This window comes from Lygodium microphyllum, chromosome 2 (genome assembly GCF_053477565.2).
Source record: "Lygodium microphyllum isolate KBCC chromosome 2, Lygodium_microphyllum_v1.1.10, whole genome shotgun sequence".
Taxonomy (NCBI): domain Eukaryota; kingdom Viridiplantae; phylum Streptophyta; class Polypodiopsida; order Schizaeales; family Lygodiaceae; genus Lygodium; species Lygodium microphyllum.
In genome coordinates, this window is record NC_141136.1 from 80,092,290 (window position 1) to 80,114,420 (window position 22,131).

Below are 22,131 nucleotides of genomic sequence, written 5' to 3' on the forward strand. Positions count from 1 at the left end.
TATCTTTAGGATGCTTATCCTCTTAATCAGGATTTAGGCTACCTTGCCACTCTCGATCTTCAAGCTCCTTAAGTATTACTTATCATGCCACTTTCTACAACTTCTTGACTTGCTTAGTTGCCCTTTTCTTGGCTTTCTCTTACTCTTGCCAATCAAGTTTCAACCAGGTCGACTTCTAGTAATAGCTAGTACCATAGCCTCTTCGAGACAATCTTCCACTTTAATACAATTAGAATAGTCACATTGAACATGCATACTTATTGCACTTATGTTACATGACAGCTTTTCTGCCCTTTCTTGATCTTGCTCTTGAGGAATATTCCCATAACTCACAATCCCTGTACCTTCAAGAGATTGCCTTTGCTCACCTTGATTAGGTAGCTATATAAGGACTATTACTATCGGGGCAAGTGGATGTTGTTGATGAGATGCTCTTGCAGGTCTCCCATCATTGCACATCCTTAATACTAGCATTTCTCTTTTAGTCCTATGCCATGCCCATAGTTCATTGGCCCTACAAAGTGTCCTTGACCTCCACAGTAATGGCATGCTTTTGTTTGAGCAAATTGCTGATGTGCTTGAAAATTTCCCCATGATTGTCATGCCTGTATTCTTCTAGGTCCCATGTAGGGCCTTTGAGGCATTATATTAGTAGTTACTTGACTAACTATAGCATGTTGTGTAACTCTTGGCCTAGGTTGCATCATTGGCACTTGCTGTGCCGTCTAGATATTGAGGTTGTACCAACAAGTTCTCGTTTTATGACTATTCCTTTAGCATATTTCACAGTACTTCTCCTTTCTCTTAATGTCATAATGACCCAAGTCTTTCAACTTCTCCTCATTTTTCTTATCCAATCTTCTATCCTCAGACTTTGTCTTAGTTCTCTCCTTCACCTTCTTCTTCTTGCTCTTTCTTGAGCCTGTTTTCTTCTTCCTTTTATGCCTTTTCCGACTGGTCTCTTCATCATCTGAATCATTGGACTCATCTTTTGATTCAAAATTTGAATCACTATCTTAATCCTCACTGCCATTGTCCGAGTCTACAGCTGTATCTGAATCTGAAGAATCTTCATCATTCTTGCTCCTTGAATGAGAAGCAACAAGCCTTCCCTCCACCCTCATAGCAGCTTTGATCATGGTATCCAATGTGCCATAAGGTGCTAACTCCATATTAGCTATAGGGCCTATGATCCTACTCTTCAAGCCCTTCATGAAATAGGAAATTTGCATCTCTATTGATGGTGTATCTACTCGAGTCAGTTAGTTCAGCAGATTCCTAAATGTTTGAACATAGTCTTCAACTAGCACATTCTTCTATTTAATATCCTTAATCTCGTCAACATATCCCTTGGAGTTTTATCTTTCTTCCTGAACCTTCCCAAAAATGCCACCTTTAGATCTTTATATGTATTGAAAGCAACCATCATGTAATTGCTAAACCAGTCCTCCATGGCTTTACCTTGAAATGTTGTTGTTGCAAAATGTTGTTTCTCAATATGATCTCCATACAATCGATGGAAACCACTAGCTGTCCACCTTGTTTCAATTTGGGCAACATGGCAATTAGGATCTTCCTTCTTTCTATGTGAAAAATTTGCTACTTGAACCTTAGGTTTCTATGGTGGTGGTACTTGAGTTGACATTGTCTTCTTTGTTTTAGTACCAAGTATCAACCGATTAAATGGCATCTGTCTCTGTGAAGGTGGACCAAAAAGAATTGTGCCTACCAGGAGAACATCCTATACTCTTGTTCTCAAATCATTAGGGGGTGTTTGTACATGCGGAACCATTTCAAGATACAAGGCAGCATAGGCACATGCACCTTCACCCCTAACACTAAGAGGACATGGTCTATAGGATAACAATCATAATGCTAATAGTGGGCAATAGGCTAGTATGCTAAAGTGTTGATAGGGTTAGGAGATAGCCTATGTCAGGGCATAGGATATAAAGAGATGAGTACAATGATACATAAAACAAAGGGTCAAAGGATGTATGATTAGTGTGAATGGATTCACCAAGAACAATTTAGATGTAGAGTGCATAGGTCTACCTAAAGATACTAATGTGATGCTAAAATAGGCTTATGTCTTAAGTGCCTAGGAGGTTAACCAACTGTATTGACTTTTTGTGCACATGGAGGCTATTATGGTGATGCGTTAAAGTAAAGGATGGCGTGTGCATGATAATAGAAGAGGAGAGATTTATGCACATGTTAATGTTGGCGCAATTAAGTTGCTGCCTAAAGCAAATAGGAGGGTTCAATACAAAGAGCGGTGTCCCATCACGCTACTCATGTGGCTTATACAATTTAAGCAAAGGCTTTGGCTTGCAAGATTTAGTTCCTATTTGTAGGCATTGTCCACCCAAAAATATAGGTTTGTCCACGGCAATAAAATTCAGGAAGCATGCAATTATTCAACTTAATGTCAAAAGACTGGCATTTATGTTCCTTAGATCTTTGTTGAGTTCAGGTTGAAATTCCATTAGATCATTGATACCCCTCTACCAAAAGTGAACTCAAGTTAGGTAGTAAAGATGTGAAGTGGTTTTATGCTGCATGGGAGTTTTCAAAAGAAATAGTCACATGTATTGGTCAAAGGAAGCCACAAAGAAAGTAGTATTAGAGTTTGGGTGGCTACACCCTTTCATAGAATCAAATTCTTCATGTGAAAGGTGGCTTTGAAAAAGTTCGCTATAAGCAATAGGTTGGTAAAATGGGCACATGTCCATGCTATGTGCCAGATATGTCATTTAAAAGAGGGAACTATGTTTCATTTATCGTGGGAATGCAAGAGCTCCGGAGATTTTTGTAAAAAATTGCAGAAATGGTTAGTTATTGTAGGCATTCACGATAGAATCACATGGAAACATGCTTTACTAGGGACTAAATGCAAGATGAGCTTATGGTTTATCTTCTTTTGGATACTATGATCAAAAGTCTAATCCTAATGGTCATCTAGCGTGTGAGGAACAAGATGGTGAATCATGCAGACCGTTTTGAAAGGCTTTCGCCTAGATATTGAAGGTCATTTCTAGCTTTTAAAAAATGGTTCAACTAAGATAGTTTGTGTAAAACTTGGCAAATGTGTCCAACACTAACAATTTTGCTAAGACAGTCTGTGTAAAGCTTGGCGAGTGTGTCCAACACTAGCAAAATTGTGATGTATCTATTTTTACTTTGATAATATAGATTACCACATTAAAAGAAATACTCGAACTGGCTATAGGATAAAGTGAACCCATTTTTTCTCAAACCCTAGTGGTAGGATTGGAGGCAGAGGAAGGTATGTATCCAATGGCCTTTACACATTGGACGCCTCCTAGAACATTTTCCCAACTTCATCACCCATGACTCAAGTCTCTCATGGGTTGCGGATGCGGCATGCACTCCATGGTCATAGTAACTTCCCATCTTGCCTTGATGTTCGTGTGCACGCAATCCAGTGGTTGGTCTGGAGCACTTTCCTTCTGGTTTCATTTTTGTTTTGAGTTTGCGAATCTTGCGAGAGAACATGTTTTTTCCCTCTCTTTCTTCTTCCGCTTCTTCTCCTCTTCTTCTTCCCCTTCCCGGGTGGCCATGGTGATCATGGTGAACTGGTCCCATCCCTTTGCGTAGTCCTTCATCATCATCACCTTCCTCGTCATATCCATCCCGCCTTTTACTTATGTGATCCCTTTGTTGGCCGGCACCACCATCGCTACTCCGCGCACTCAACGCCTGATTCCTTGCTGGCCTTTTTCCTAACCTTTCTTCCGAACAGAAGTACAAAGACGCGAGAGAAACCGGCTCTTCAAGCTACCGGAGAAAGATTGTGGACGAACGCCATATCTGCAAAAGTAAGGGGGAGACAAGCTGCCAAGCCTTCATCATCTCTGCAGGGGCCGAACTTTGCAAGCTATTTCTCCTGTCTGCATACGCGTTTATTGTTCGAAGAGATGCCTTAGCCAGCCTGTAAGCCGGCAGAGAAAGCCGTAGGGAAGCCTCCTCTTTAGAAGATTCTCATCAGAATGCAAAGGAAGCGGACTTGATGTCTGCAAGGGCGCCATCTCTAGGTAAAATGATGTGCTGCTGTTTGATAGCATTAGCCAAGTTACCTGTTGCATCAGATCGCATTTCCTTTCGACTTACCCTTCAGTACAGGGAAAGTAGTTCGCAAAGTCCTGCATTGTTCCTTTTGCCGTCTTGTTGTATTAACAATGTAAGTTTATGAAATGTGCTGCCGGCCTCTGCAAAACCTGCCTGTACGTGATTGCATTATTACATTGGTTTCTCCTCATCTAGTCTCCATTGTAGTCATACTCTCCTTTCAATTAGCGTGCGATTTCGCTACACTTTTAGCGTATTATCTCATATCGTTGATTGCCAAGTTGTTTTTTGATGCTCAGGAAACAAGCTGCACAATTCCATTTTGAGGTCTCTCGGACTTTGCCCCTGAGGGAATTCCACATCAAGTCGTTTGCTGTGGTCAAACGTACAAATAGAGGAAAATGGCAGCAGCCAATATAGGGATGATGGATGGTGCCTATTTCGTGGGAAGAAATGAAATCCTTGCATGGGTCAATTCAACTTTACAGCTCAACCTGTCCAAAGTCGAAGAGGTAGATCCTGCCTCCTAATGCGTCTGTTATTAATTTCATTGCACGTGTGCGTGACTACAGGTTGGCTGAATGTGATTGCAATTAAGGCATTTGGCTTGTGGAGTCATAGTATACATGCCTTTTTCAATGGAAATTTAGCAAATAACCTGCGAATGCTTTTACATATTGAAGATGTTGCCAAGGCAGATCTACTGAGTGCTTTCAATAAATCCTGCGTACTTTTAATTGTTCGAGTAGAGTTATCATGTTTTTTATAAGGAAGGATTTATTGATTGTTGAATTGTAATCACTTAATGTCGTGACTTGCGATCAATCCAGACATTTCCATTTCAGATCCGCTTAGCACTAAGTGGCCATCCTATTTTGCAGATGGAGACCCTGGTTGAAGAGAAGCATCTCCTAACACATGCAATGTTTCGTGGGGGTTAACTAAAAACTAATACTCTCCTATTGGCTTCTAATTTAGCATATGAGATTTTGTAGCATCAAGCAGCCAACTTTAGACTCCTTTTTAGTGCAGAGTTTTATTCTAAATATAGAAGAGGTCCTCTTGGCTAGTGACTCTTGTTTCGGAGAGCCGTGTATGGTGTTAATTCTCTAATGTTCACACTCTTCAAATGTTTAGCTTCACACTTTTTCTTATACTTTCAATCTTATATGTGGCCTTCTGACATTTTTGATGTCGTGGCCATCAAGAGACGAAGTTAATGAGAGAATTTCGAATGATGAACTTTTGTGATTCCACCTATACTACATTCTCATTTCATGGAACTTAGGGAAGATCTAGTTGGATACAATCGTCCAAACTTTTCATAGTTCTAGTTGTAACTAGAAATTCCATAAGCAACCAATGCGTTTATTGGTTTGCACTTCTTCTTTCAAAGAAAGAAAGAAGACAAAACAAAATAATACGTGCCGAAAGAACCAAAAGCTCCTCTCGACCATCAAAGATGATTTGATTTTAGGAAGTTTCAAGTTTGCCACCTCCTAACTTCTAGCGTATATATAGGGTGGACTGTGTTTGAAACTTGAACTTCGCTCTAGAGTCTACCACTTAATATCTATGTCTTGGATGTTTGAACTTTAGCAGAGACTTCTGTTATTGTAATCTTTGTTTGAACGTGCATAATTATTTTGAACTTTTGAATATTGTGACTCGATTGTTACGAGTCATGATTGTTTCCGGAATTGGTAAGCGTAATGGCTGTATTCTTCAAAATTTGACATTGTTTGGAGCTTTTAATAAGGGAAATTGCTCATTCGGCATTAATTGTTTTACACCCATGCCCATGTACACATGTATATGCGAAGTCCCTTAAAACGCTGCCTGCAATGAATACCGCAAGGCTCGCTTTCTACCTGGACGGTTTTTAAAATCCTAGCTGCTACGTTTTGGCCTCAGAAATGGTCCAGTCTTTTTAGCGGGATAATGGAACGAATAGTATCACGTCAAAGTATACATTTAAAATCTTCAATACTACGGTTTAAGGGTAGGTCGAGTGAGGTGCAAAATCATAAACCCCTCTCAGCCGCCAAGGGGGGCAGCATTGTTGCCTCTTGATAAACTTGATTTCCGCGTTTTGGTATGCAAGATTGTTTATTATTTTGTTGCCTATTCTTGACGACACATTCCTTAGCCAAGTGGCTTGGCAACTAGGAATGTGTACATTAAGGGGTATTTTTAGAAATAGTTTGCTAGTTAGGTTGATTTACCTTCCTTTTAGTACATATTGCCACTCTTCGACTTCCCTTTCAAGAAGTGGAAACTAGGGCCCCCTCTCTAGGAAAAAGAAGGGGAAGAACTTTTCTTGTGTACTCGGTAATGCAATTGTGTTAGTAAAGGAGTTGAGATCAAACTCATAGAAGGTTGATAAGGTTGGCAAGGTTAGAATTTACTGCATAAATTTGAAGTACTCTATAGCCATCTTGTTAAGAAATGTGACCTAATCATTGCTTGTATTTTGTAGGCCAACAATGCTATACTTAGCAAGTAAGCATTTATATTTGGCCACCTTAGTTTTAAGGGCAATCTCCTTACTTAATGGAAACCTCATGGTGCTCATGATCAAGATTAATATATTTGGTACAATCTTTGGCTATATGATTTGTCAAATTAGTCCAACCAATGGATGCAAGTGGAAATTGGAGCGGCATTGCAAGCTTTTCATTTTCAAGCAAGCTTAGAGAGGGAGAGATGAAGATTAGTTTTGGGGCTGTAATCCTTGGACAAGAATCAATAAGCCTTGAGAGGTAAGAACTTGTTGTGTAACATGTAACCACATAATGTAGTTAGACCTTTTAAAGTGAGTATTATCACAAAAAAACATTCTTGGCAATGGCAACTAGGATGGTAGGTACTATTTGAGGATAATTTGTGAGAGGTGGATACACTTGGAGGAGTGTCCACTTGACACATGGGCATAACCTAGTTGAGTGGCTCCTCTAGCAAAACGAGGGGAAGGCAACCATGATGCATGCTTTTATTGTTTTGGAGGCATAATTTGCAACGATCAGATTTTGTTACAAATCATGATCATCAAAGGTTTAAGGCGATTTTTTACTTGGAAGAAATTGTAAGACAAGCAGATGAGACAAGCAATCGTACTAGTACTTTTGATACCTTTTTTTGACATTTTGTTTTCGTCTTAAGGCAAACTTTACACTTGTTGTATTAGTGTGAGAATGATGCCAAACAATAGAAGCAAAAGAAAATGATTGTATGGTAGTTAAAAAACCATTCATGATAGGGTGTAACATGAAAAGACGCACCTGAATCAAGTATCCAAGTGTGCATGTCATCCTCAGAACCTGCAATCAACGCATATGCACTCAAAGAAGAAGCAAGAAGTACATCACCGTCACTGTCATTCTCATGAGTGACTACATTTACCTCTTCTATCTTTACATTGCTCTTTTTTGTAGGCTAGCTGTCCTTTTTTGTAACCTTGTTGTCTTCAGTATTTTTGTTTTTGCCTTTGAAAATAGTCCCATTTGTAGTGCCCTTTCTTGCTACAATGATGACACTCCATATTTTTGCCACGAGACTTGCTACATGCTCTATTTTCAAAACTGTTGTTTTGTTGAAATTTGCCCCTAGTGTGCGATACATTAGAAGACTTGTTTGTTGAATTATCTTGCCTGTTGAGTTCTTCCATCAACAAAGAACTCTCCACATTAGAATATAATAGCTGAGCATTTGAGTTACTCAAGGTGGTCTTGAAAGTATCCCAACTTTTAGGGAAAGTTCATAGCAAGAAGGTAGCCTCGAACTCATCATTGATATGGAAATCCAAAGCAATCAACTGACTGAAAATTGAGTTGAACTTGTTCAAATGTACAGACATGGTTGTACCTTACTTCATGTGAAAGTCCATCAAATTTTGCAGCCAATAAACCTTGCTGATTGTATTTTTTTGAGCATACAATTCTTCAAGTCTTTGCCACATTGCATATGCTGAATTCAGCTTCTCGATGTTAAAAGAGCAAGTTGTTTGACACAGAGAGCTCAATGGTAGAGCGTGCAAGCTCATCCAAATCATCTTACTCTTCTTGCTCCATACTTGTTGGTCTTATTCCCTTTGCTATTATGGGCTTCATGTGTTTCTTTTGCACCAAGACATTGTAGCATTGTTTTTGCTATACAAAATTATGTGCACCCTCAAGGTTCTTGATGTGCAAAAGATTGTTGCTATCACTGTTTCCAGCCATAATTTGCACCACAAAATTGATTGAAAAGTCACCAAATGCAAGCCCAAATGTCACATTATATGTGACCACAATACACTAAAAGTAGCAACCAATAGTGAAAAAAAAAATTGCAGAAATTTTGGATCAATTGATTTTCAGAATTAGAGCGTTTGCTACTGCACTCCACAGGCAATTCCAGCCACATTTAGAAGCCAATGCACCCATTATGTGTGAAATCCCCAAAATTTTACTGCAATTTTTGCTCCAAATGCATTTTTGGGCATAAATTTGACGAGCTCGATCAAAAGGCCCAAATTTTCAAAGGCAAATTTGTCCAAATTGCATCAATACATGTACACAAGTGTATGTACTAGGCAATCTTGCACAAATTGAAGAAAATCTGCAAAAGCCTCAATTTTCTTGGATTCAATGTGCATAAATTTTAGTGAAATTGAAAAAAATTCACTAAAATGTGAAAAGCCCCAAAATTTCTCTGGCAAATGTGCACCGATTTTGCAATTTTTGAGTCAGATTGTCTTCTTTTGCATCAGTTTCCAAATCCAAGAAAAGCCCCAAAATTTTGGGGTCAAGATTGCACATTGTTCTTGGGCATGCAAACGCTCAACAATGAGAGAAAAAAAATTGCAGGAAATAAATTTTCTTTATAAAAAATGAAGGTTGCCTGTCGACTCAACGCCATGATGACGTTGACCAGCTGTGTTATCGTCGCCTCTGCTTGACTATTTGCTTTTAGCATCTGTTGGCTTGACCTTGCTTGTTGTACCTGTCGATAGGGTTGACTTGTTGCAACTTCCCCGGTTGATTGTTGACTGTGCCCGATCTTGTCAGGCTTTGTCGCCTGCCTTGTCAGTGCTTGGTCATTGTAGCCTATGTGTTACTCGCTAGGTCAGTATGCTTGGACATGTCGACTTGCTTGACTTGCTCACTCTTGTTTATTGTCTTGAGACGCGTGCACTCTTGAGCTGCCTCTTGCTTGCTCTGATACCACTTTGATGGCAAGTGTGCAAGGATCGAGACATAGTGCAGGTCAGATTTAGTGCAGAGTTCAGAGTAGAGAGTGAACAGAAAGAGTGAGAGTACAACACACAAAGTTTTTGGTACAATGATAAGATGTATCACTTTAGGTTTTGGAAATATATATAAAGTATAAGTGTAAGGGTGGGTGCATTCCCGAACACCGAAAAAAGGCATAGTGAGCCTTTATTTCCAAGATAGGCAAGAACGGCCCTAATGGTATCTGTTCGAGCTATAGGTGTAAGGTGTCATAGAAATCCACCTTTGGTTGTTGCATAAATCTCTTTGCAACAAGCTACACCTTGTGCTTATTTAGAGTGCCATCAATATGATACTTGGTTTCAAAAATCTATTTGACTTCAATCATCTTCTTATGATTGGATTGAGACACAAGATCCCAAGTGCCATTTTGTTGAGTTGCATCCAACTCTTGCTCCATAGCCTTTTTTCAATGCTATGATTGTAAAACCTCCTTTATGAAAATGGATTCTTTATCTTGCATGGCAAGAGACATAAAAAATAAGTTAGTACAAACAAGCTCAATGGAGTGTGCTTGGTTTCTTTGAGATTGTCGCAGGCCACCTTGTGGTTGCCACTTTTGAGGGGACTCCTTGAATCCTTGAATCATGGAGTGTATCATGGGCCCGACAAGGAGGCCGCCGATACTCTCCTTGTCGCTTTGCCTTTGACGTAGTCTGTGGAATGTCCATCGGGGGGTTGGTACAATAGGTGAATTCGGTGGTGGAGTAGTTTTTGCCTCCAAGTAATCTTTGGTCGTTTGTTTATTGAGCTCCCTAAAACCTCCACAAAGCTGGATTTGATTATTTTTCTTTTTCTTGATAATTATTGGTGAACACCACTTCATGTGTTGTATAGGAAATATCAATCTAGTCTTACACAATTTTTGTAGCTTCTTAAATAGTCCATTCCTTAGCTCAAAAAGCATATGCCTCACTTTTTGTCGAGTAGGACGACTACTCTTCTCCAGGGGAATAGTATGCATAGCCAAATTAGGAGGAATATCCCTCAGTCCATTATAGCTCTAGGCAAAAATATTGCAGAATTCTTAGATCAAGGACACATGGTCCTTTCTCTCTTCCAAACTAGCATAGATACTAATTTAATCGTTTGTGGATCATTCAATGTATCGAGATCTAGCTCAATCACATCCACGTGAGAAGCTTCATCAAGAACTTTGAAGGTGTTCTTATCAAACTCTATTGTAAGGCCAAGAGTACAAATCTTGCTCACTGAAAGAAGATGATATCCCAAGCATGACATAAAGAAAATTTTTAATGTGTGGGTTCCACCTTGCCCATTCAAAATCAGCTGCATATCACCTTTGCCTTTGATCGGAAACAAAGAGCTGTCACCTATGAGAGTTTGCCAATGCGTTGGAAACATACGGGCAATACTATTTGAAGGAGTCACGTGGTGGGAAGTGCCACTATCCACATTCCACTCACAAGACTAGGGGGTTAACATTGTTGCATCAATGGTTGTCGGAGGAGCATCCTCAATCACCTCCAAATGGAGGAAGGTAGTCCATGAAGGAGCAACCACTTATCGTGTCCTTCGTAGTTTTCTCCTTCTTGGTGTTCTTCTTGTCCTTTTCGGGGCAATCCTTCTCCCAATGACTTATCTTGCCACAGATGTGACAAGTAGACTCCTTGGCTTTAACTTGCTTGGTCTTCCTGTCCTTGTTGTTATTGTTGTTGTTCTTTTCTTTTTGTTGGGAAGATTGACCTGTCAACACCTTGGACTTGGGAGCATTTTGACCTTTGAGTTATTCCTCTTAGTCCAAGACCATTGGAACCAACTCCTCACACTTAAGGGTATCTATTTGTCCCAAAGCAATCAAGGTGGAATAGAATGTACTAAATCAGGGTTGTAACTGTGAAAGAAGGGTTATTGCCATGCCCTCTGTAGTAATCACCTTCCTTGCGTTTTGGACTCATATTTGCAATTGTCGAAGTTGATTGACATGCTTCCACATAGAAGAAGACTTGTTGGGACTCAAAGTCCTCATTTGAACCTCCAAAGACACGTGCTTCATAACAGTCATCCGATAGTACATTTGGTCCAACTCCAACCATATCTTTTGAGCCATGGTCAAGTGCTCGATGTGAGCAATAACAATTGGAGTGCTAGAGAGAAAGAGGAAAGAACGGATATGGGCATTTGGTTTATCTCAATGTGCATGTACTTTGAGCAACTCAGCTTTCTCATAAGGAGAAATCTTGGAATGATCATGAGCTGTAGGATGATCTATAGCTTGGTTATGAGCTCTGCCCATAGGACTCTAGGATAGCAACCATCATTACTCGTCAGATGTGGTAATTCTCTCTATCGAGTTTCTAATTTGAAGGAAGAGCCGGTAACAAGGGGACCTTACTGTCCATAATAGCTTGAAACTTCTTGTTCTCAGAAGACATTGTCACCTAAATAACCTCCATTAAAACAAGGGCAATGCCCTTTGACTGTACAAATGGTGTTGCTAGGGCTTTCTCCGCTTGTTCCAAACATGTTTCAACCATGGGTGGCGATGAAAACTCAAAATCTGCTTCAAGAGGTTGAAAACACAGCCTTTTCTCCTTCACAAAGAGCAAAAATCTGCAAAGAACAGCAATTCGCTTCTTTCTTGTGCTTCACTTGTTCGCCTCAGCCTTTGAATGTTGAAAATGCAAACTTTTGTTGCGCTGAGATCTCTTACATAGGTCTGCCCACGATCAATCAACCCTTCAACACTGCTCTGATACCAAGTTAGAGTGGAGCGAATGCAGAAGCCTATGGACAAGATTGAAAGAAACAAAGATGAGAGAAGAGGGAGAGAGAAAAGAGACAATAGAACACAAATCTGCAGTAGATGAATGCTGAGATGAAGAAGGCAAATGCACAAATGGGTTGTTGAAGTATCTTTGCGAGCCGATCTCTCTCTCCACTTGTAAACAGACAAGGGTGGTGACCTATGCAGGCTGCCTTTAAATAGGCATAAAGAAATACAATAAAATAATCAGGTTGGCCAATTTTAAAGTGGTTGATTGTTGCAAAACTGCAATTGCTGAATAAAATAATGAGAAAAATGCAGTGCAGCATTGTCAGCTGCCACATGGCAATTTGCGCAACATGTTGAGCTTGCTTGATTACTTGATGAAGCTAATAAACGATTGTAGATTGCGTAGAATTGTCTAACTTGATAAGAAGAAATGCATAACTATGCTTGAGAGAACTAATTGTACAACAATAGCGCGACAATGCTTGACCAGGGGATGAATGAATCTCTAACGCAATCATCTTTGAGCTCTGCTTCATTGTATTGACATGATTCCTTCAACATGACTTAGTGTTTGCCATTTTTCATTTATCTTTTTCTTTAGTGTTTATGAGTTTCTTTGTCTTAGTGTTTGCAATATATACTATGTTTCTCCTTGCAAACCCTACCATCTCTCGACATGGTATCAAAGCATACTGTTTCATCTTTCGATAGCAAATGCAAAGGAGTAATGCTGATGCAACAAGGTGCCACTTGGAGTCTTGGAGAGTGCCCTCATGAGAAAATTGTTGTTTGTCTAAGCACCCTTTTACAAGAATGGAAATAATGAAATGGAATGGAATGCAATGCAATGCAAAGGGAAGATACAACATGGAAGGGATGTTGAAGACAAGCCAAAACTTGAAAGTACCATTTGGAGAAAGCAACCTCTTCTTGGTACCATGGATGTTGATGTTGAAGGTTGCCGAAGAGCTAATGTTGGCTCATGGTGACAAGAACTTAATGAAGATAGTGCTAGAGTAGCTTGATGAAGAAGGAAGGCATGCTATCCATCAAGTGGTAGAGCTACAAGGGAAATTAGCCACCAAAAGTAGTTAGGAGATACTTCTACTCCATTTGGGGAAGGGCTTCTATCCTGTTTGAGTGTTGTAGGTGCTCTCAAAACTTGAACTTGGGAAACTAGTGTAGGTAGTCTATGTAGCCCATGGGCTTGATTTGAAGTAGCCCAAGGATTTAGCTAGACTAGCCTAAGTAAAGACAAGCCTAACTTAGGGAATTGTAGATTGGCTAGCTAGAGGATCTTAAGGAAAGCCTAAAAATCCCAATAACAATCTCAGGTGAAGAATAATTGAACTAGTTAGATAAACTATAAGGCATTGATTGATGGGGGGGGGGGAGTCTTGAATTCATTGTGATGGTGGCTAGCCACTTATGAATACAAATACTAGGGGTTGGAGAAATTGCATGATTGCCTAGGAAAGAACCCTATCTTGGCCGCCATGGAGTGGCATTGCCTTCGTTAAATGGGGCTAAGTTTGGTTATGGCAATTGGAAGAATCAATGACCTCGGTGGTCGGGATGTGCTTGTACTTTATCTTGGGAGAGGGCTCCTATGCTTACCAAGTATTGTAGCCATGCTTAAAACTTGACCTAATTAAGAATGTGAATGCACAATTACCAAGGTAGTGGTCCATCCAGTGTGAAAATGTGCAAACCAATGGAGTAATAATCAATGCCACTCAGCTGGAAGAGCAATGAGAAAGGACAGTTGTGATAAATGGAATAATGCTTGAAACCCGCTTTCAAAAGAGGAGACACTATCATATCTCTATCTTGATCAAGGATGCAGAGGCAAACTCACCAAGGCAAGGACTAAAAAACCATATCTTTTACCCAGTTAGTATTGATTGATTGTTGCAATGCTAGTCCTTAATTGATATGCAAATTTCAACATTAAATACGAGAAGAGAAATCAAAACTTGCATATTAGATGTTCCACGTTGAGATGCTTTTAGTACTTTGCTAAAGCTAGATTAGACTAAGTGTGTGTGCCTCATAATTAAAATACGTGAATAAGGATGCATTGAAAAACAAAGAAAAGGGCTAGAGTAAGGCTTAGCCTATGGTAGCCGAAAAAGGATTAAGTTTGGTGTGGATAGAATACCGTTAGCTATTAAAGGTTTAGTTTCGGATGTTGGTCTAATACCCTCGGCCTTGGCCTTGGAATGACAATTGTCATCTATGTGACTGGGCTTCTAGCAAAACATACAATTTTTAAATTGTGTCTTATCACTCTCCTTTTTTCTTCAGCAAAGGAGGTGGATCATGGGTACAAGAGGGATTCGTACTTTTGACCAGTTGGGAGGAGTGGCTTGGTGATTCTTGACCATCCCCTTGTTCCTTGTATTAGGTAGGCAGATCATTAGCAAAGGAGGAGGTCTATGCATTTGATCAACTTGGGACGGTGGGATAGTGGGTTGGAGGGGGATGCTCCACATAATTGAATGAGGGGATAGGGTGAGACTTACATAAAAGGGGAGGTGCATAGTGCACAGCAATGAAGCACCGGGGTGCAAGTTGGTACACAGTTGGGAAGTCCTAAAGCCTTTGTGTGGATTGCAAATTACATGTGCTAAGATCAGATACCTTACAGTGAGATGAAAAGAAGCTTCTAAATCTAATGTTGAAGAACCTAAATGATTAAATGAATGGGGAGGGAATGGCTAGAATTGAGATTACAAAGCACCAAACTCATTACTCAAATGAAACTAAAGATATGGGAGTACCTGAAGAAGTATTTTTGATAATAGAATTTTCTCTTATTTGTACCAATCTAGGTCTCCGTGGTGACTTACAACTGGTTCCTATATAGTCGTAGGAGCAACATAGATAGAACTGTTGGATTTAGGAGAGCCTTGGAGAAGAAGAAGCTTGAGAGCACACAATGCAAAGTGTATTAAGAAGAAGATGTTGAAATCCCTCCGGAATGATAGCTGCTATCAAGGTGACTTTCAGCCAACTGGAGGAGAAGACACAAAAGTGTTGATGAAGATTTATCTTAAAAAGATGGCTGCAATCAGGTGACTGCCGGCAGCCCTTGAGGAAAGAAAAATGCAGATGTGTCTGCTGATGAAGGTTGGGTGCAGCAAAATGCTGGAGTAAAGAATGATGGCAATAGGTCCCTGATGATGAATGTCTGCCAGGTTGCCAGAATGGGCAGCAGACAAAGGTTGTACAGATTCTGGATCTGACAACACAGGTTGGGCAGCATGCTTAGGTTGGCTGGCCAGGCTGGGCAGTAGCCAGCAGACTTGGGCAGACCGCCAGCTGGTCAAGTGGCAGCTCCAGGACAGCTTTGGGTGTAGGCAGCACCAGCAACTTGCGTAGGCAGCATCCACCAAGCATTGGATGAAGAAGAGGAACAATGGTTGGAGTAGAGGGAGACTGACTGAAAGTGGTGGATGAATGTAGGAGGGGAGAATGCCCACAGCATGCCCTATGTGTAGGATATTTTGGAGCATGTGTCCTACCATGTACAATAAATGCCAATAATGCAAATAAAGCCTTTTTGGGGTTGTTAATGGAAACCACAATCAGGAATTAATACACTGCAATTAAATGTTAATGTGACTTTGGCTACTTAACACTTGCTACAGTGTAAGCAATATATCTCAAGTCATAAACATGACCGTTGCAAGAGAAGACATACGTGCCAATGATAGTATATATGTGAACACCAGGGAACAAATCCACATAGTCTACCATGCCAAACATGGGCGCATCAGCATACCCTTTCTCAGTCTCTCGCTCTCTCTGGTCAAAGCAATGTGAGTGCGATTCAATGTCACTATAGTGGAGAAGGCTTCACTGGAGCTATTGATGTTAATTTGGCCATCCATAGGTTCGGAGTTGATACATAAGGAGACTGCCAAGCCACCTTGCTAGTAAGCAAATTTCTTCTGTGTCTTTATCTTCTTCAGAAGTGACTCCAAAAGACACCATTTGTTTCTTTATCCTTGTGTTACAACCCTTTTTTCGCATGATGATGGAATGAAAAAGACTTTAAAAGGTCAAAGAAATTCAGTGTCTTCTCTGAAAGCACTAGTAATCACTGTATAGTCTAGCAGTCACAGCTCAACTGGTAGTATTAGAACACTGGATCTCTCAATATCAAGGCTGTCATGCATAGAATTTAAATGAAGCAAAGTGAGAAAATGAGACGAGCAGAGGAAAGCACATCAATTGTGAAGGCCAATGAATGGAAATTCCACAACCAAATACTGTCTAGTGAACGATGCAACAAATACCCTCTTGATGTATATGTAAAGCAAAGGATTGCACCACAAGCCAAACGTGAACCAAAAAGTGTGAAATATATGCAAAAACCATTGTGAAACAGGCAATAATGGGAAGAAATTAAAAATACACAATTGTGAAGCGTGTACTAAGAACCATAGGTGTCAAAAAACCTTAGTGGTGTACAAGTGGAACATTAGTGAGGGCATATACTTTTTTTAAGAATATACCAAGCTCAATGTAGCCATAGCATATCTGTCATATCTGTTATTCATGTTATTGAAAAAATCTTGATATAGTTTGTTACATTTGTGCTACTGTGAAGGTTGAGATGTGCACAATTGGTGAACATGAAACATGTTCAGATGTTGAAACTTGATAGAAATGTGTAAGTTGTCTATATGTGCAGGCAGCGTCAGGGGCTGTGCAATGTCAATTGATTGATGCTACTCACCCAGGGGTGGTTCCCATGCACAAGGTAACTGCTTGATCAGAGAGTGAAGTCAAGCTTGTTCTTGCAGTTTTTGACTATATTTTAAATTTGTAGGTCAACTTTGATGCAAAGACTGAGTACGATAAAATACAGAACTACAAAGTTTTGCAGGATGTATTTTCCAAACTGAGGCTAGAGAAGGTATCCTCTTCTAATTCCCCAGGCCTTTTCACTCCTTTGATTTTGTTGACAAAATATCGTCACGTTTTTTAAACTTGTTAGTTACTGGTTTGACAGCATATTGAGGTCAATAAGCTTGTCAAAGGTCGGCCCCTGGACAATCTAGAGTTCCTGCAGTGGTTAAAGCGGTATTGTGACTCAATAAACGGAGGCGTGTATAGTAGGTGATGGGCTACTTCATTTAGATGCTTTTGTTGCAAGAAATTGATTACTTTGCAAGTGAGAGGACTATGTCATAATGATTTTTCTTGGTTTGTGCAGTTACAATCCAGTAGAAAGAAGAGAGTTGTGCAAAGGTGGCAGAGAAGGAAGCAAGAAGGGAAATTCAGGTTCCAGTAATTTGTTGACTCCTTCAAACAAAACGGCTATTGGCTTGACAAAAATAGGATCTATGAGACGTTCAGACAGCAACTCTACTAATTCTCTTCCTTCAACTCGTGGTACTGATTCATGCTTCAGTTACAGCAGCTGTGTTTTTCTCTGAACTGTTCGTTGTTACAAGTATTTCTGCTACTGTGTTTTCTGCTTTCAGGTTAGCTAAGCACTCACTTCCATTTGACTTGAAAATTGGTCTCTTCTCAAGTTTTTCTTGGGATCTTCTGCTACATTAGCACTGTTCTCTTTTGTCGGTTCATTGCCAACAATATTTTTTCTAGTGTGTCTGCTTTAGGTGTAGCACTTGCTTCCATTTTGTACTAAGTAGTCTGCCTTAGGTGTAGCACTTGCTTCCATTTGGTACTAAGTAGGCTAATGCAGTAGTCTGCCTTAGGTGTAGCACTTGCTTCCATTTGGTACTAAGTAGGCTAATGCTTGTCCACCCTGTGTATCTTTAAGTCTTTGCAAGTAACATGCTGGGAACTTTCTAAAGTCGGCTGGATGTTTCAGTAAGCTGATAAAGTTACCAGGCCCCTCCATGTGTATTTCTTCTCGGATATGTCTTTGCTTTCTTCTAAAAGGTTCTTTTTTGAGCATTTAGGGCTTGTTATCTTACTCTTTGTTTGCAGTAAAATGATAGTCTGGTTATATTTCTTAGAGCTGTTACTGACAATGTAATTCACTACTGAGCCACAGTAAGTGAATGCTATTAACCTAATAATGCATGCTTGAAGAGTCCTACAAGCCTTCCAATGCAATGTGGACTTACTTTCGCGGATCCGAGGCTCCAATGTGTGATGAGTTCCATGTTTGTTCCCTTAGCTGTGGATGTACTCTTCTTGGATTCTGGGATCCAATGTTTGGTGAGGTCCGCCGGGGTGATTAGTGCAGGTGCAGAACTGCAATGATGGGCATTGAGAAGGTGCAGCAAGCTGAACTGCTAATTGAACAGTGTTGCATAGAAAGCCGTTTCCTACAGTTTGAATCATATGAAATGTTTTGTACATAAGCATTTCATCCTTATGAAACATGCTTAAAACAAAATTTGAATTTCTAAGGAAGGAAAAAGAGGCTTAACTTTCTAGATGTAAAAGAGTTGAGCTGTGAAATGTTCGGAAATTAGGAATAGGCTTAGCTTTCTTTTATCCATAACACATGGTGGAATTGTCCCAATATTGATAATAATTCATTGACATATTCCAAGTTATAATGCATATAAACTAACATGTATTTTCTATGTTTTATATCAAACCATTTCCTACATGTGAAACCTGTACGAAACCTGCTGTTTCGGAAACTCTTCACTACGTTGTAATTGAGCGGGTTGAATGTTGTGGTGCATCAGCTAGAGTATAAGTCAAGGCCATTGCAAACTGTATACAACTGTAGACCTTCTTCTGAGGTTCTGTCCTTTTGTATTTGTGTATTCTCCACATTATACCACTGCCCAATCATGTTTAAGTGTTTTTTAATTTTTCTATGCTCGTGGTCTCAGCAGCATACGACTGCCTAAATTTTTTTAGGTATACATACATGAGGTTCGCTTCACGACTCTGTTTTGGACTGGCACATTGTTCTCTTAAATTTAGTGTACATGTGAGGAGGGTCTCTGCTATGTATATGTGATATCAGAGCCTAGACCACATCATAGATATGTCAAAGGCTCGAGTTCTGGGTGAACATGTGGCAATAAATAGGCTAACATCAGGAGAAGTTGGCCAGCATTTATGGCCACCAAAAATACAGGTTGGCCAGCAAATAATGCAATCGGCCACATAAGAATGAAGAAAATAATCAGAGGCCCTAATAAACTGATCACATCCCTGAGCCAAATGAACCCTTTTGGAGTAAATGCCAAATGAGCATCAATATGTACTTCTGGACCTATCAGTACAAGTTACCGATTATTAAGATCAAAGCCATAGCAAATACTTTAGCATCATGGAAATGGTCAATGCTTTAGGCACTGTGGTAAACTCTCTTATGCCCACCTCAACAAGGGAGTGATACAAGGAAGAGTCTACATGTGAGTATTCAGGGCAGCATTAAAAGCTTGTTAGGATAGATAGAATTTTCTCTGAAACACTACACTCACAAGCATAAAGTCCAATGTCAATGGTGGACACTGTTCTTGACTTGGGGATTCCTAAAATGTATATGAAGATTGACTAGATTAGTCAGGTCCTCTTTCTTAAAGGGTTGGCGTTTCATTTATTGTGCTTTGATTTTTTTCTCCACTGGGAGCCTATGCTAACATAGCTGGCTACAGGACATTTAACTTATTGTTTTGTGTGCACAGCATCTCATTTGTGATAAGGTATTTGTTTACTGCTTTTGAATGGATTGTTGCACTTTCCAGCTTTGCTAATGTTTCCTAATCCATCTTGGGGTATTGAAGATGTAAGTTATCCTGTCTAAGGGAGCCTCTCTTTTGTTTACAGGAAGCAAGCTGACAAAGCAACTTTCATTTTCAAGTTGGGCCTCTCCTTCACAAATCCAGATTCTTACTGAACAGGTACCACTTGCCCTTTGTAGCTGGAATGGCTTAGTCTTATTGGTCTCTCATGGACATATAGAAAGAAATGATATTGAAAGCAGCAAAGCGTGCACACTTCCTGCATATATGTCCATTAGTTGACTCCAAGATTGTAGACTTGCCATTGGCACAGTCAAAGTCAATTGCTCTGAAAGGTGTTTTAGAAAGAATGGCTAGGGTCTTATAATAGCAAAGAGTGGTCTATGGTGCTATGTGCAAATTTGAAGCGTTTGTTTGCCTGCTTCTATCACACAAGTTGGAGGCTGAAATCCGTTTCTCTCTTTAAATTCATGGCCTCGACTACTGTCTTACATACAGGCTTTGCTTGAGCTCTAATTCATGTGGTTGGGTCAATGAGCCCTTGAATGGTTACGGACATCTGTGCATTAAGGTACACTTATTCCACAGAGTTCTGTGTAGGTGACTGAATTGAAGTTGACGGTGGACAGCCTGGAAAAAGAAAGGGATTTCTACTTTGGAAAACTGAGAGATATTGAGATTCTCTGTCAAAATCCTGAGCTTGATAACATTCCTGTAAGTACTCACATTTTTGTGTTAGTCACTGTTTTTTAACCCAGAACCGTAGAGAGCTTCACATCTCCAATTCTTCAATTTAAGCTTTATAGTTGATGTCCAAGAGTTCGTGTGTTGATTTGCATGTTTATACTAGCTTTAATAGTAGCCTGATTCTGATAACGTGAAGGCTCCTTGTAAGAGATATTTATGTGGCTATCATGTAACAGGCAATCACGGCTGTCCAAAAGATATTGTATGCTGTTGATAACAATCCGACAGTCGATGAAGCAGCTGAAACAAATGATGATGATGCAGAGGACTTGCAGAATGAGGATCCAGCCAACGTAACAAGAGACAATTACAAGCACAAGGTATCAGTGAACGCAGTGAATAATAACCTAGCAACAAACCTCTCCCCACGACAACGGAGAGAGGTCTTTGGACGTTCTGCAGCCACAGGGGATGTGCTACAACCAAGTGTCATTGCAGCATGAAAGACTCAGGCAGTTATAATGGTCACATGTATCTTGAGTTCTACTCTAACTGGGATACACTGTACATGGGCTGTGTGAGCTGCTTGCTTACGGCTATGTGCACAGCATAATTCACCCGCGACCCATCGTCGTGCGTTTAAAAGGTGGTTTGGAAATTCTGTGCAGAAAGGGAAATTTTGATGTATTACAGGACTGTCAAGCTGTCCAAGTATTTATAGCAAGTTTCTGGCACAGACATCTTACGGTCAACCTTCGTGCTCTTTGCGGGAGTTAAAAGAGTTTTTATCACAAAGACACGACCTTTTCAAAAACAATATTACAGTTGTCTTGAGAAACAGAAAGTGCAATGTGCGTCATAAAATTTTTGCACTCCAGAATGGTCACTCACAGGGTCTATTTCTTGTTTGCCAGAGTTTCGACATTCTTGAACCTTTATCCTTAGATCAAGATCAAAACGACGTGCCACCTCACATAGTGATTGAAATCTTCACGCGAGTTTTTCGTGCTAAGAGCTGACAACTCAGCAACTTCTAAGTGTTCCACTCTCACCTTCTCTACGTCAAATCTGTTTATAAGAACTGAAACGACTCGAAATACCAACTCTAGTATTGAGTGTCGGCTCGAATTGGTGATTGGTGTTATACGAGGTAGTGCAACTTTCTTTGTATCGCATCTCATGCCTTGCTATAGGAATGTTTCAGTACAAGGTGACTTTATAGTGTTACCAAGAAACAGTGTGTAAAATAGTTTGTGCACCAGTCTCCGAGCTGATAAATATGGACTAGCCTTCTCAAAGCTTTCGTTTCTCTTATTCAAATGGATGGCCGTATATCCGTGACTTTGTGGAGCAGTCTTGAGGTATATTTTTGGCCTTGGTCTAATAGATGCGCTCTGTTGGTTCGTTATCTTGGCTTATGAGTGGTGGATCACGAGTATAACCCAAGTCTTGGAAAGAGGTTTCAATAGGAGGTTTAGTTTTGGTTATCGAAGTACTTTTGCATTCTTTGGTAAGCTGTATGTGCCTACTTAGTGAATCTTGAGTAGTTCATCAAGAAGTAATTAAGACAATTTCAGTTGGAAATTCCTTAGAATAACTGAACATTTGTAACCTTGAACTATTTGAATTTACTATGTAGAGAATC

General features: G+C 40.0%; 1 protein-coding gene across 5 annotated transcripts; it reads left to right on the forward strand.

Annotated features, from left to right (window-relative positions):
• The first annotated feature begins 3,400 nt into the window (after positions 1–3,400).
• Positions 3,401–21,366, forward strand: LOC148039930 (microtubule-associated protein RP/EB family member 1A-like). Of its 5 annotated transcripts, none has more exons than XM_087695325.1 (9): positions 3,401–3,842; positions 4,392–4,604; positions 16,805–16,873; positions 16,943–17,029; positions 17,126–17,232; positions 17,330–17,508; positions 19,885–19,958; positions 20,400–20,513; positions 20,723–21,366. In XM_087695325.1, the coding sequence occupies exons 2-9, from the start codon at positions 4,494–4,496 to the stop codon at positions 20,987–20,989; spliced, it is 1,008 nt and encodes a 335-aa protein (XP_087551451.1). In that variant the 5' UTR covers positions 3,401–3,842; positions 4,392–4,493; the 3' UTR covers positions 20,990–21,366. The 5 variants fall into 5 exon arrangements, with proteins under 5 accessions (XP_087551451.1, XP_087551447.1, XP_087551456.1 ...); XM_087695321.1 differs by having other exon boundaries at positions 3,403–4,058; XM_087695330.1 differs by lacking the exon at positions 3,401–3,842 and adding an exon at positions 4,096–4,204.
• The last annotated feature ends 765 nt before the right edge of the window (positions 21,367–22,131 follow it).